The following is a 14,841-nucleotide window of genomic DNA, read 5'->3' as shown; positions in this document are numbered from 1 at the left end:
AAGAAGCTCTTGCTGTTACCAAGTGCCAAAAGCTTGAGGGCTGACTTTGTGCCCCAGGACCTTTTAACTCCCAAGAACTCACTGCAGTGGTGGCTGGTGGGTCGGTGTTTGTTTGGTTGTTTTGCAATGATCCCAAATTCCTGTAAGCAAACTCACATTTACAATGGAAAGCTCCCCAATTAAGATTCAGAGGAGACCATTAAGGAAACATGCAGCTCTGGAGAATGTGACACTACGACCACGTGGATAACTGCACCCAAGAATGCAGTGGGGAGCAGAGCCATGTGGAAGCATTTTGGTAGCCACCAATGGGAAATTGTCCCAGCCATGGCATGAAGGGGCTCCTGATCTTGGTGTCACCAGCTGTGCTGTACCACCTCCAGAGCAACCGAACCACTGGTGGTCAGGGATGATGCATACACCCACGTGCTCCTTCTCTGCACTCAGGCTTTGGTGGGGTGGTCAGGGGATACTCACAACGTGCCCCCGTTGTTGAGTGAGGCTGAGCTTTTCTGGCGAAGGAACTCCTTTGCGTTGTTGAACGCTGTGGGCTGGGTTTGCTCCAAAGTGGCCTTCAGGGGGTGGAAGAGTGACACTGGTCCGGGCTGCAAAGCACAAGGAAAGGTTGTCAGAGACAGAGCTGCATATGGGAAGAATGGGTTGCAGAGCTTTCCTAGTTAATAAAAAGTCCACTTTGTCATCCTGGGAGATCGACCCAGCAGAAAGCACGCCCCAGCCCTCCCATAGCTGCAAGAGGGTCTGAAGGACACTTGCTGCCCCCAGCTTTGCGCAAGCCAAAGTTGCGCTGACATTCCCCCGGTCACCAGAGCACAGCAGGGACTGCGCACACGGATGTGACCAAAGGGGCTGTGCAGTTCAGGTGGCTCCTTGTGACACTGGGCCTGCTGTAGCCTCCCATCTGTGAGACAGATGGACAGGCCATGCCGGAGATCAGCTGGGTGATCATCCTGAAACCTGTAGGTATTTGTCTGACTGGAAACCATTGGGGTTTTAATCCCAAGCCAGTTGTGTGGAAATATTTTCAAGAAATTGATCTATTGATTTATTGAAGCAAAAATCATTTTTAATAATTCCCATTTTCAAAAGTAGCTTAAATGGTTTATAACCCAACTATCGTCAACTTTCAATAATAATTTGGTTTCCCAAAGAAATCTTTTGGTGTTCCCCAGTGCCTAGGCCACTTCTGAAAATAGGACTTGGACTGCCAAATGTCACTTGACATTTTTTGGAAAAGATCTTTCCAGACCTACTGGAAAAGGCACCTGCAACTTATTTTTTTTTTTTTTTTTTTTTTTTTTTGAGATAGACACTTTCAGGAGAGGTTTCCATTTCTGAGACAGCATTTTCACATCCTGCCCAGAGAAGCATCCGGACTTTCTAGATGAAAGGTGCCAGTGGCTCTCATGAGAGCTGCCCAACGCCGGAGAAGAGGCTGCCCGAGAGGGAGGACCGAGGAGGACACTTTTTGGCTGAGTACCTGGCACAGGCCTCCAGGCGGCTGGTGGACTTGTTCCCTGCTGTTCTTATTCTGCTTGTAGAAGTCAAATATCATCAGCGCTGCGTAGACCTTCCCCACAGTCATCTCATCGGCTGCCAGAGGGTGGTGAACGCAGCAGAGACGTTCGGGTGAGGAACGGGAAAGGATCGGGAGAAGAGAAGAACAAGTCAAAGAGTGCAAGAAATAACAACAAATGGGCGTGAAAAACAAGGAGGAAGAAGAGGTGATGTTAGAATAATGAGGCCAAACAGACATAGAAAAGTGAGGGAAAGAAAAAAATACCGAGAAAAGGTTACAACAGACTTCTTTGCCTGTTGCTGCCCTTCACATCCGAGGAGGATGGCCCCGGTCTCCAGCTCTCTGTGGCAAACATTCACAGAGACCGTGTGGAAAAAAAACAGGCAGGAAAACTCTGTGGCATTGTAAGCATTGCCGACAGAAGAATTGCTAAATTAATACCAGATCCACAGCCAGCTTTTTATCAACAAAGAGGCCTTATTCCTATTTCTTTGAATTACAGTCAACCGGGGCATAATGGGCTAATATACATTTAAAGAGTATTTCATTTTTCCAGATGTTTTTTTCACCCTCATAGCTACGCTACCAGCCCTTGCATGCACGGCAACGGAGCAAGGAATTAAGGCAGCGGATACATAGACATCAAGACAGGAGGGGAGGAAAAGACTTAAGCACTCTACCCACTGATTTGCACCTCCTCAGCTCCCTTGTTTTTCATTAATTAACAATGCCTTCATTGCTCTGCACTCTTCCTCATTAATCAGGAATCCAGAGCCCTTGTCTGGGCCAAGCGAGATAATGGCAAACTTTCCATTTTCTCAACACATTCGCCCAGGATGTCATCAAGTAACACAGAGGCCTTTAGCCCCCAAATACCTCACTTCTGATTCTGTAAGTTCTCAACAAACTTTAATTTTCTTCTCCTGGTGTTCTGGAGCCCAGATGCAGAAATTGCTCTCCCGTTCTGTAAGGCACAAGCTGGAAGCAGGCAAAGCTATGGAAAAACTCTGGAAGAGGCTACACAGGGCATAGGTCAGTTCTTGGCATGTTTTTTGGGGGGTTTTGGAGGGGGGGGGTTGGTTTTTTTTTCAGGAAATCTACTGTAGCATAATGAAATACACGCCTAGATGTGACCTCAGCTTTCCTACTTCCTTATGTGACCATGGCATGGAGGTGTGGGCTGTGAACCCTGCAGAGAAGATACCTAGAAGCTGAACTGCACTGAGTTTCTTCACTGCATCCTCTGGATGACTGCACCTAGATGGGGCAAGGGACGGAGCAGGCAAGGAGGGAGAAACCTTTCTTGCTGATGAACCACTTACGTTTGTGAGGAGGCACCAGCAAATCCAGAGTCTTCTGGGACAGATTGGGCCAAACCAGCGAGATCTCCTTTCTCAACTCAGCATCACACTGGTGCTGTTTAACACCCCCTGCAGAAAGGGCGGGGCGGCAAAGAGGCACGTGAAGAGAAGGGAAAATCCATGTCCCATCAGCGCACACCGCTGTTCGCACAGCAAGCACAGAGGCTTTTCCCCGCTCCCATCTCTTGAAGCGTTGCAAAGGCATCGGCGACGTCCTCCCTGAGAAAAGTGCGTGAACTCAGCAGGACCATCATGGCTTCGACCTGCTGACCCTCTGCTGCTACCTGGGGCTTAAAATTGAGCTCAGACTTAGTCCACCTAACTGCAGGTGCCTGCTCCTTTGGGGCGCGGGATAGCGTCGGCAGAACGCAGCAGCACCCCCCAGGTGTGATGCAAAGCCTGAGGTGCTGGCCTATGAGCAACGCCATGACTGATTATAAACCCGCTCCACCAAGAACTCTTCCTGAAGTCTTTGGCCATGAGACATAAGCACGCTGTTCCGTACCAGCAGCACCAAACAGCAGCTATATCACAAGGTAAAACAGAGCCCAAGACAGCGGCATTATTCAAATCACCAAAGCGAGGTCTTAATATGAGAGTGGAAAGTGATTAAAGGATACATAAGCCAACAGGCCAGCTCCCAAATGAACACACCGCATGGGAGGCAATTAAGTAATTCATCTGAACGTCAGAGATTCCTTTGCTAAGAGAAAAGTAATGGGAGGAGGCACTGGGTACTCTGCTACATGGTGGTTTGAACTCCCACACGGAAACTCATTAAGGAGGGTTTATTAAGGGCCTGTTAGTCCCACTAAAGACTCAATTAAATGCAGCACATGAAACCTATTCAAATGAAGCACGTAACAACAAAACAGGTCAAAACCTCACAACCCACAGCAGATATAAACCTTAGAAAGAATCCAGCGCTAACAGCTGAGCTCTCTTCTCTGGTTCCCTTCCAGCGTGCGGCCAAAGAAAAGGGTGGAAGGAGACTTTTTCAGATGAAAAAAAGATGCTTGAATTACCATTGCTGGCAGGTAACCAGAAGCCTAAAATAATACAAACTCTCAGCATCCCTATCTAGAGGTTGTTACTAAACTAAGGTGCTGGGCCCCAAAATCCCAGGCAGTCCTAAATGCATCCTTAGAAATGAGGGTCTGATACTTGGCGTCACTCCCTAGGGGAGTCCCAGTGACCTCAGCATTTTGTCTGCTTCCAGCAATGCCTCCCAAAGCATCAAAGACAAAGTTTAAGCAACATATGAGGGAGGTAATGAATACAGAGAGGTTGAAGGGATGGCCTAAAACCACTTAGCAAAAGCACAGCATCCCAACCCTGCCCTGCCCTTTGCTCGTAAGAGCATTGTTACCTCCTGTTCGCTTTTAAATTAGGTATAAAAGTGCTTCGGCCAGTCATGCCTTGATTCTGACCCCTGCCATCCTGATTAAATAGTGTAACGACCCAGATAAAAGGCCAACATGGTTTATTACATTGCAATGTTTAATTGGGAAGTCAAGTAAATGCCTGATTAAACACTTAAATCATTAAATTTTATCTCAAGGTGGAACATGGTTCATGGCACTCAGAGTCCCTGCTTCGCTGCCAGCAATGGGAGAGGAAGGGCCATTCTTCCCTTGCACTGGGATAGTTAAGAAGTGCAGAAACTCTTATTTCTGTGATACAGCAACGAGCGCGCACACAAGGATTTGCCTCTGAGATCTCCCAACTGGGATGGCCAAAGCTCACTGATGGGGATGCCAGGAGATGGCCACCCCAAAGGCAGAGCAATGCTCAGGACCCCTCCCTACCACCTCTCCCTGAGGCTCCCTTGTCCTGGGGTGCTGGCAGGTGGCAGGCAATAGGAAAACAGGATTTCCACCTGGGCCAGGATCTCGGTGGTTTTGGGAGGACACCAAGCCAACAGTTGGGGTTTGAGCCCACGCCTGCTGTCAGACATCGCCTCCCTCTCACCTGAGGCGAGTTTGATTTCCAGGGCTGTGCGGATCAGGGCCATCAGCGTGGACGTGAAGTGGACGGTTAAATCTTCAGGCGAGATCGGCATGTTCATCCGCACCAAGCGCTGGAGAGAAAGATGCAGCGGCTGTGAGCGGGGGTCAGGATTCCTCCCCCCCCCACACCCCTTCCCTCCCCTTCTGCCAGCCCTTAGAAATGGCCACGTTACAAACGCCCGTTAACCTTTCGTGCGCTGAGCTAAAACCACATCTTCTCCACACAGATGTGAATTCCTTTTCAGGAGCAGGCCTGAGCCGTAACGGTGGCTTTAGTGATTTGCCAGCATTTGTACTGCAGTCCTACAAAGAGAGTTCTTCCAAAAGAAGCCAGTTTGAATGCCTTCATCCCCTTTCATAGCCGGGTACCCTGTTCGCGACAGTCTCCAGCTATGTTCTTCCCTGCAGCCTCCAGACACGTGGCTGGTACCCATCACCCCTGCCAGTGGAAAAAACTCTCAGCATCTCAGCAGAGCGGCACAGGTCTCCCTGCCAAAGCAGCACACTCGGAAGATATAAACCATGAAGCCACCTCTGCCATCCTTCCCTAGATCAGCTACCTTCACCTATCTTCTGATTCTACAACAGGAGCGATAGCAACAAACAGGACCTGGCACTGTTGAATGAAAATGATGGAGGATTTGGATCTACCACCCGAGGATCCAGACAGCGACCATGCCTCTTCCAGCTGTGTGCGTGGCCTTGCCAGTGAGTGGGATGTGAGGAAGGCACTTTTGGTGACAATGACACCAGGAGGTGTGTGAGTGCTTGGTGCAGGGGTTGCGCAGTCTCCAGCATGACCCTGTGATGACGCATTTCAGACATGGCTTGAAGTGCACTTGAAAATAAGGCTGGTGACCCCTGCGGTGTGGCTCAAGCACCCCACGGGAGGTTGGGACTGGCTGATGAGAGGTGAAGGTGTGCAATATCCTTTTCACTGGAGACACATGGCTTCTGTCTCTTACCTCCCTTCCCTGTGGGCATCCCAGGAGCTCTGAAGGTCTTCTCCTTTCCTTCCAGTCAATGAGCTACACAGATCCATCTAGACCTTACCCATAGAGGAAGAGGCTGGATTAATATGAGCAGGACTATGATTTCCAGACTCTTCTCAGTGATGCCCAGCACCAGGACAAGGGGCAATGGGCACAAACTGAAGCAGAAGAGGTTCCAGTTGAACGTGAGGAACAACTTCTTTACTTGGAGGGTGATGGAGCCCTGGCCCAGGCTGCCCAGGGGACTGTGGAGTCTCCTTCTCTGGAGATATTCAACCCCCGCCTGGATGATGTCCTGTGCCCCCTGCTCTGGGTGAGCATGCTTGAGCAGGGGGGTGGGACTGGGTGATCTCCAGAGGGCCTTTCCAACTGTTGCCATTCTGGGATTCTGTGATTCCCCTAACTACGTTCTTTCAGTCTGATCATGGAATAGCCCCTCCCGATCAGTATCATCCAAGGTCTTCAGACCCAGTAGCAACTCCTTCCCCATCACCAGTCAGGACCACCTCTGATAGAGCAAATTTATCATTCCTGCAAGAAATGAAGTACCTGGGACGGCTTTGGAAAGCTATGACTCCCTTAACATCACTGGCGGCAGAGCATGGAAACACAGGCGGGGAGAAACACTCTCCAAGCCTTGCTGATAACCTCAGTGACACGTTTAAAGGATGGATTTCTTCTCTTTTGGCAACCTAACAATTTCTCAGCTCCTCGGCTTTCACAAGCTGTTTAGAAACTTCCTTGGCTGGAGCCATATCAGATTAAGCCTCTGTGTTTCCGTTCATTCTCCGAGGGTCTGTGCAACCCAAGGAAGTCACTGGGTGTTAATCTGTCTAAGCGGAGCCTCGCAGAAGCCTGTAAAACCAAGTGTTAGCTTGGCCTGGGCCCCTTGCTCAGGAGGGAATTTCATCCACATCTGAAAGCTGCTTAGGCTGTTATTTTGATCCCTATCGCTGGACACAAACCTCCTCTCTGTTTAACAACCACCCAACATGCTGCTAAAGAAAATGAAGCTGCAGGCTCCCCGAGGCAGCGAGCTGCCGCGGCGGTGAGTGCACGGCAGGGGCCAGATCCCCCTCTGCCTCTGTACACTGCAACACTACACAATGCCAAGGGCTGCAAATATTTCCCAGAGATGCAGCTTTGCTGGTGTAATCCTCACTTGAGGTGTGGCTGCAGCGGCTCAGGGGTGCCTTGTGCGACCCCGCTCACCCTCCTGGCCACTGTGGGGGAGCTATGCAGTAGTAGCACCCCTGCTTGTGGGCAAGCTGTTGCTGGTGAAGGGAAACATGGTGTAGCCGAGAGCAGGGACCTGCCTGGAGTCTTGGGTGAGGTGAGAGGCAGAAGGGGGCAGAGTACTCAGTGTGAGCCCTGGCTCCTACTCCTACGCTCTACCCAAAACCAAGCCAAGACTGGGGAACGAAGGCTCGGTCACCTTTTCCATCCCTGGATTACCCTCCCTGCTCAGAGAAATCTCTGACATGCATGTTCCCAGAGGTATGAACTGAGCTGCCTTAGGCGTTTTGGTGCCCTAAGAGAGGACAGACTCCAGCCCTAGGACTTTTTGCCAGTCAAGGAGAGAATGTCTGCCCCCAAGGGGGAACATGCGCTGGTGCCGACTGGGGTGGGGACTGAGGGCACAGGGCACTGGTCCAGAGCAAAAAATATGTTGCTGAAGTGAGCTGACATTCAGAGGAGCCAAGACCTCCTTATTTATCTTATTACACGTCTTTGGATCTCATTGCAGGCGGCAGGGACAAGAGACTCGCGTAACAACGTACCCTGTCCCCTGAAATCTGAGACAAACCATCGTAATCTCAAAGAGCTTTCTTTAAGCATGCCCAGAGGTTATCTTCCATGGCTGACAAGCCTCAGAGATAGGGAAATCAAAGCCAAGACTCTCCTCCCTTTATAATTCAATGACAGTATCAAATGCTGGCAACGCCACAAAAATTTTTTCTGTTCTCTTGTGTCAAATGAAACAGGATTTTAATTCAGACTTCTGCCGTCAGCACACAAAAAGTTACACCAAATTATTATATCGATGTAAGCCCACAGTTACCACTTTCAGAGTCCCACTGAATCCCAGTTCAGTGGGAGACAGAGTTAAGGGATGGACGGAGAAAGAAGATGCATGGAAGTGAAGAACAAGCAGATGAGAAATAATTCCAACCAGGAGAGCTCTATCCTCACAAAAACTAGTGCCAAAAACCATTTTGGGACTGAGACATCCCAGGTCCCCCACAACTGACTTTCTAGAAAAATTCCCAAAGGACATGGATGCAGAACACAAGCTGCATCACAACTATATGCAGCAATGCTGTATGAAGGTCTTTCCTTCTAAATTTTAATCAGGGACAAAAAATTTAGAGTGAGATTTTCCAAGGGAATGCACACTTGCAATTGCACCCTTGCAGGAAGGTTAGCTGAGCAAAACTCACGTGCAGGCGCTGAGCAGGAGCGCTGCCAACAGCCGCTTGGCTGGTGGAAGAGTCTCCCCAGACCATGTCCCCTCCCTCCTCCCCTCCATGCTACCCTCAGCACTACCTGGTCTACAGCATTTTTTCCATCCCAATATGCAAACTGGTCAAACAGCTCAACCCGGGCACCTTCACGTCTTTGCAACTTCTGATCTGATAAACCATCAGCCAAAAGAGAGCGTGGTCCTTGTGCATGTCCTTGGTCATCTCTCAGCCCCTTGCTGGAGTGGCTGCTGGCTCTAGCAGCCACGTCAGGAGACGGGGGGCTTGGTCTGGCCTTGGTCTGGCTTGGGTGGGATGGCTCCCTCTCTCATGTCTATGGGGGTGGCAAACTGGGAAGCATCTCCCCATCCTCCCCTGGGGCAGGCTGTTGGCAGCCAGTTGAGGGGCACTTGCATTGCAAGGCAGGTTGGAAGTTGCACCTATCAGGGCAGAGCAGCTTCCCATTTCTTAGCCAAAAAAACCCCATTAAATGCAACAGAAGTACCTTATAACCTGCTGCAGCTAAGCAGGTTTTGTCTCCAAGCCACCCCAGATCTCTCCTGACATCAGTGAAAGCTGTTTTCTTGGAAGCACTGATTGAGAAAAGAAGCAGTTGGGAGAAAGGAATTGAGCTATCTTTGATTCAAAATAGCTTTGCCACCACACCGTGTGGCAAGGAAGAAGGCAGTTTGGTGAGACATGCTCATGCCACGGCCCCGCACTACCATGGACACCTAGTGGAGCCAAGGAGTCAGCCGGGGGTTGGCACAGCTGCCCAGCAGAGAGACCCAGCACCTGAACTTCCCCTGCACATCACCTGGTGCGTTTTCCTAGAGCCAGAAACACCACTGAAAGACTGAAACTGCAAACAAAACCAAACCTTCATTTCCTCACCCCCGCCCAATGTTACAAAACAACCTCAATGTAAAAATGTTTCCTTCCAACATGTGCAGAGCAAGAAATTTCAACCCTTTCAAAGTTCCTTTCTAATTTTACCTATATTTAAATTCATTTACCTCTCTACAGGACCCATTTAAAAGGAACTGGAATCCAACTAAAATTGATAAAATTTCTCAAAGTCAAATATTCTGATCGACCCAAAATTGTTCTCTGAAAAATTAATCAAGAACTTTTGATTTTCATCCCTAACCAGAAGAGAAAATCACCAGGTTTTTCATACAGCAAGAGCAACAACACGGTTAAAAAACCACCTGAACCTGTTGTTTAGCCCATACACAGTTTAAAGTAAAATTAATATTGCCCCACATTTTTGCTGTTTCTTCTGGCTGAAGTTGCACTTCAAGGCCATGTCTTACCAGTGCCTCATGCTTTGGAATATGAAGCAAAAATTTGATTTAAAAAAGTAAATAAATCCAATTTGCATAATTTCCCATCTTTCCAGACCCCAGAAGGAAAACCTATGAGCTTCCTGATGCAGATGGCAGGGGACCTGATACTTCCCTGCACTGGTAAAAAGCTTGCGTCGCTTCGGGTGCCCTGGCAATTGCCAGCCACAAATGAGGGATGTTCATGTGAATTAATAACGGGGGAGCAGGAAAAAAGGTCATCACCCCTCCCAGGTGCCCAGACCTGGCAGGAAAGGGCTTCCCCACTCCCCATGCTGCTCCTCTTCCTCCCCTCCTTTCCAATTCCCTCCAAGAGCATTTGAGGAAAGGCAGCCGGCAGCAGATGGAGTCCCCACTCCTATTTCCCAGCTGCGCTTGGGGAACCCTCCTCCAGCCCTTGGTTTTAATTAGGCGGTTTTGGAGGCATCCCCCTCCCGAGCGAGGGGATCTCATTAATGTTTCCACAGGAAAAGGCCCCAGAGGTAGGAGGTGCAATATTGTCTCTAGAGTCTCCTAATTAACTCTGCAGATAACGAGGTGGTAACTGATTACAGCCGGGGTTAGGGAGGCAACGCTTTTTGCTCTGGTTACTTGTGTGGTCAGGAGGGGTGCAGACACCCTGCGGCTTCTAGTACTGATTTAATTGCAAGACAGGGACATCGCTAACGAGAAATGAAACCTTTGTGTTGAGCAGAATTGACAGAATTTATGCCCTTTCAGCATTTGGTTTCTGCAGATCTTCTGCACAGAAACTCCTTGGACAATGACGGTCGGCAGGGACCGTGTTAGAGAAATTGGGGAGAATTCATGCTGGTGTCAAAAGCCGAGACAAAAGGTCTCTGAATGGCTCCTGGCCTGACCCACAAAGCGAGTACTGAGCTGAAATATCTGTACCATAAATTTTATTCATCGACACATTTGTCCAAACATTAACAGGAAGAGGAGCACCCTGAGCTACTAATGCAAGGAAAATTAGCTGGCATCCTGACAGCTTTGAATTATTAAGAGCACCCCATCAGCAGCTCCCGTGCAGCCTCTGGGACGAGAACTGCTCTGGGAATAATCCCCAAGCGTGAATAAATTCAGGACAATGGAGCACTGCTTGTGAGAAACGACGCTGAGTTTGGTGAATAAATTATTTGCTATGAATAATTCACCCCGACCTAGTTGTAATTATCCTACTCTTATTTAACTCTTCTGTTGGCTTCAGAGAGGCTGGCCATGGCCTTCCTCCCTCCCATGGCCATCAGAGGAGCCAGGTCTGTGCCCAAAACGTGGGCTCTGCCTCTGGCACACAACTGGCCTTGTTGCATGGAGTGGTCATCCTACCTTCCATAAGTGCAACCTTGCTCCTTGTCCAGAAGAAGTGATGCACGACGCTAGCTCTGCGCAGAAGAGGTAGCGAGGCTGGGCAGACCGTTCAAACTCTTGTTTAGGCTTCAGGGACCTAATCCAGACTTTAAAATCCACATGGCAGTGATGGGCAAAGTAAGGTGCAGCCCTGGTGGGGATGGGGAGCCAGCCCAGCTCCAAGATCACCCTCCCATCACATGTCCAGGAGCCTTGGCTGTGTCAGGAGGTGCTAAAGAGAGAGCCAGAGCCCTCCTAATCCCTACAATAACTCACCCTTGAAACAGGGTGTGCAAAGCTGTGCCTGACAGCACCAACAGAACCACAAAATGAAGTCAAGAGCCCCCTCCGGGTGCCAGCATGTCCATGCAGGGCTTCACCTAGAGCTAGACTTGGACAGAGGTGGGGACGTGCCTGCTGGCACTGCTGTCTTCTATCCATGGAAGAGGGAGGTAAAAAGATGACTCTGAGAGCACTGGGGAAAGGTTTCGGTTATTGCCTTTCCTAGCACTGCACCGTTCCTAAGAATCATGCCAAAAAAAAACCTCAGCAGACTCCTCCACCCCTGCTCTTGCAGATATCTGCAAGATACTGTGCCAGAGAGATTTAGCAGCATAATGGCCGTTTCCTTCTCCCATTTTCTCTAAAGATGCACACAAAGCTCGGTGGTGCAGAGGGGCTGGCTCCAGGTGATGGCCGAGCCACTCTGCCCTTGTTGCTGCTCCTGCATAGCATATCAAACCCCAGGACCCTTCGCTGGAGATGAGCGGCGTCTGTCTAAGAGGCCTCAATGCCTCAATACGTGATTAAACGGAGTGAAAATACCACCACCACGCTCATGGGAAAACGGATAAGCGACCAAATTCCAAGACACAAGAGTGAAGCCAAAGTGGTTTTCTTCCCTCTTTTCATCTGACTGGGTAGAAGAGATTTTAAAATTCTGTCCCCTCACCCTTTTTTCTCCCCCGCCCAGTGTGGGATAGAGCTCTCCAGGCCCCCACGCATGCACCTCCAGGCAAGCAGCAAGCCATGCGCACGAAACTGCAGAGGCTGGTCACGCCGACCACGGAGAACAGTTGAGAAAGGGAGACCAGAAAACAGCAGAAAGGAAGGACAGCAGCCAAGGAGGCTGCAAAGAGGGAAAAATCCAAACGAAATGACAGTGTGCACATACTGAGGAGGCAACAGAGACGAAGACAGGGGGAAAACACACAAAACCTTTGTGGAGAGGACTGGGAAAAATATATGTGGAAAGAGAAAGGGTGGACATGTGGGGCAAAAGAGCTTTTGCCGGACAGAAAAGTAAGGTTTTTTAAAAAATCATTTGGTTCAGAGGGAGAGAGCAAAAATATCACAGAGAAGAAGCCCTGGCGGCTGTCAGCCCTGCCTGAGCCTCAGCTGCAGGATGAGGGCGTCGTTGTCCCTCTGCATGCTGGCTCTGCATGGAGGCGTGCGTGGCCAGGGGGGCTGCACCGTCCCCCCCCCAATCTCCCATCAGCTGTGGGACGGACAGCAAGTGACTCTGGTGGGGGGGCCAGCGGCCGGTGTAGGGCAGGAGGAGGCCATGACCCACACACAGCCGCTGCCTGGGGGAAGGTGCTCAGCACCAATCACCCTCCATGGACACGCTGGTCCTTGTGCTGCATGTAGAAGTGGAGGAGGCAGGGAGCAAACCCAGGCACTGCCTCCCCATGAGGGTTTAGTTTTAGCAGCAGCCGTAGCTGGGAGTGGGGGTAAGCCCAAGCTGCAGCCTTACTCCATGGGAAAAATTCAGAGCTGGTCTTTAGTCTCTATTTTTGTAGTTCGGGGCTCTTTGATAATGTGCAAAATTAATCTGATCATCTCCAAGCTCAGACAAATCTGATGCTCAGTCTAGATTTGAGCTGTCTGACTTGCACCCATCTCTACTGACGGTTCAGTGGTACACAGACACCTTTGACGGGTTTCTTAGTAGATGGGTAAAAATTAAAGACATCTTAAAAAAATCAGGAGACTGGATTTTAAAAAGAAATTATTCATATGTACCTGAGTTCTGTGGATTTGTTCTGTATAGACAGACGAATTAAACAAGATACCAGCTAACCCCCAGGGAAATGAGGGACAAGGGAGGGACATCTGCAGTGCCTCTGCCCAGGGAAAGTCTGCTCCAACGGCTGACAACCATCACATGGAGGTGAAGAGACGCCACACTACGAAAATCAGCCCAAAGGCTTGTTTAAAATGCCTATTTTAACACATGATCTTTTTGTCCCCTTTTATCTTCTTCCTTTTTTAACTGTACTTCGGGCGGCGGGGGGCAGGGAGAGCTTTATGCTTCTGGTTCACATGTGTGACCAGAGCAGACCTGGCTGCCCAGCTGCAAACACCTACTGCCGGGCTCTCAGCAGGACACGGCTCCATTTTAAGTCACTGGAGACTCATAGGTGCTAAAAGGAGACATTGATTACTTTAAAACCATTGGGTTTCTGTGTATTACTGGTTCCTCTGTAGAGGTGCTTATCCATCTACTCATCTGTCTGAAATAGCTGAGACCTGGGAGCTGGCATGTTGGCGTAGCTGCGTTTCTCAAGCTTCATTACGCTATGGTGGGCATGAATTGCTCATGACACAGCTGCTCTTTGAAAGCAGTGACCAAAATGGCCAGAAACAAGTCAAAAGGAATACAGCACAGATATCCAAGTGGCTAGCTTTAAGGTTACATTTCATTTTCTTTTTATTTTAAACCCTGACATACTGAGGAAGGATCTTGTCGGAAGCTGTATCTGACCCTCTTCTTGCTAAGTGCCCTACATAAAGGCAGGCCTAGGTTTGGGTTTGGCTTGGTCTCTTCACAAAACCTTGCTTTCATATGGCCTCAAGGAACAAACAAGCACTCCTGGAGGGGTTGTTGCGGTCTGGATCCACTGCACCACAGACAGCGGGATGCAGTAGTTAGGCTTGGTGGTAGCTGAAGTAGTGTTGACAGCAAAAGACAACCCTGTCGAGTTTGATGGATGCTCACTTACGCCAATGCTAAATGTTTGTTACAAACCTCTCCCTCGAAACTCTGAGGTTCAATGTTAAAAGCTTCCAAGGAATCACTACCGCAAATGCAAATTTCCAAGCGAGGTGGTGTGAAAGCAGCATGGCTTTAACTGGTGGGGTCTGGGTCTGCTCCGTAACCTCAGCTCAGCATCACCTGAGTTTCCACCGGGTTGGTCCAAGCAGTGCCTGGAAGGCAGCAGCTAGCAGCCTTTTGGATAGAATGCATTTCTGTCATTCAGTTAAAAAGTTTTTCAGAATAAACAATAAGTTTGAGCAATTTCTTCATCTTCCTGTCTTAAATGTTTTCTGTTACAATAATTTCTTCCATGAGGGTATTTAAGGAGCCCTTCTGGTGTTGCCTCTGTTTAATAGCTTGCTAACTCCTACAATACTGCCTACTCTAATTACTCCAATCTAATTAAGAGGGGGAAAAACAACATATTACTGAAGGGCTAGTGAGAAGAGACAGCCAAAGAGCTGCAGGAAGATAAATGGGGATCATACTGGTGGAGTAATTTGCTCATTAGCACACTCCCTCCCCAAATTAGCCTAAATGGAAGCAGAATGAGAGAGGAGAGAGAGCAACACTGATAGAGATAGGGGAGACATACTTAGAAAGACAAACTGATGTGCCATAGTTTCAAAGACCAAAAAGAAAAAAAAAAAAAGGAAGATGATCCCAAATCCAGTCTGCTTGGAAAGCAGAGAAAGCACCAGAAAAGTCCAGGAGAACAACACTAATGCCACAGAAAACCGGCAC

At 49.2% G+C, this 14,841-nt stretch overlaps 1 protein-coding gene across 1 annotated transcript in view; it reads right to left on the bottom strand.

The window, feature by feature from the left end:
* The window catches only part of CACNA1B (calcium voltage-gated channel subunit alpha1 B), a 304,713-nt gene that overhangs the window by 13,260 nt on the left and 276,612 nt on the right, over nucleotides 1-14,841 (bottom strand). The window contains exons 43-46 of the mRNA XM_035891880.1: nucleotides 4,870-4,978; nucleotides 2,860-2,967; nucleotides 1,499-1,611; nucleotides 478-605 (exon numbers count right to left, since the gene is read on the bottom strand). Coding sequence (XP_035747773.1) covers nucleotides 478-605; nucleotides 1,499-1,611; nucleotides 2,860-2,967; nucleotides 4,870-4,978 — 458 coding nt within the window. The remainder of the gene's footprint in view (nucleotides 1-477; nucleotides 606-1,498; nucleotides 1,612-2,859; nucleotides 2,968-4,869; nucleotides 4,979-14,841) is intronic.

The sequence above is a fragment of the Egretta garzetta genome, unplaced genomic scaffold, assembly GCF_000687185.1.
Source record: "Egretta garzetta isolate BGI_Z169 unplaced genomic scaffold, ASM68718v1 scaffold143, whole genome shotgun sequence".
NCBI classification, from domain to species: Eukaryota; Metazoa; Chordata; class Aves; order Pelecaniformes; family Ardeidae; genus Egretta; species Egretta garzetta.
This window is presented reverse-complemented; position numbering and strand designations above follow the sequence as displayed.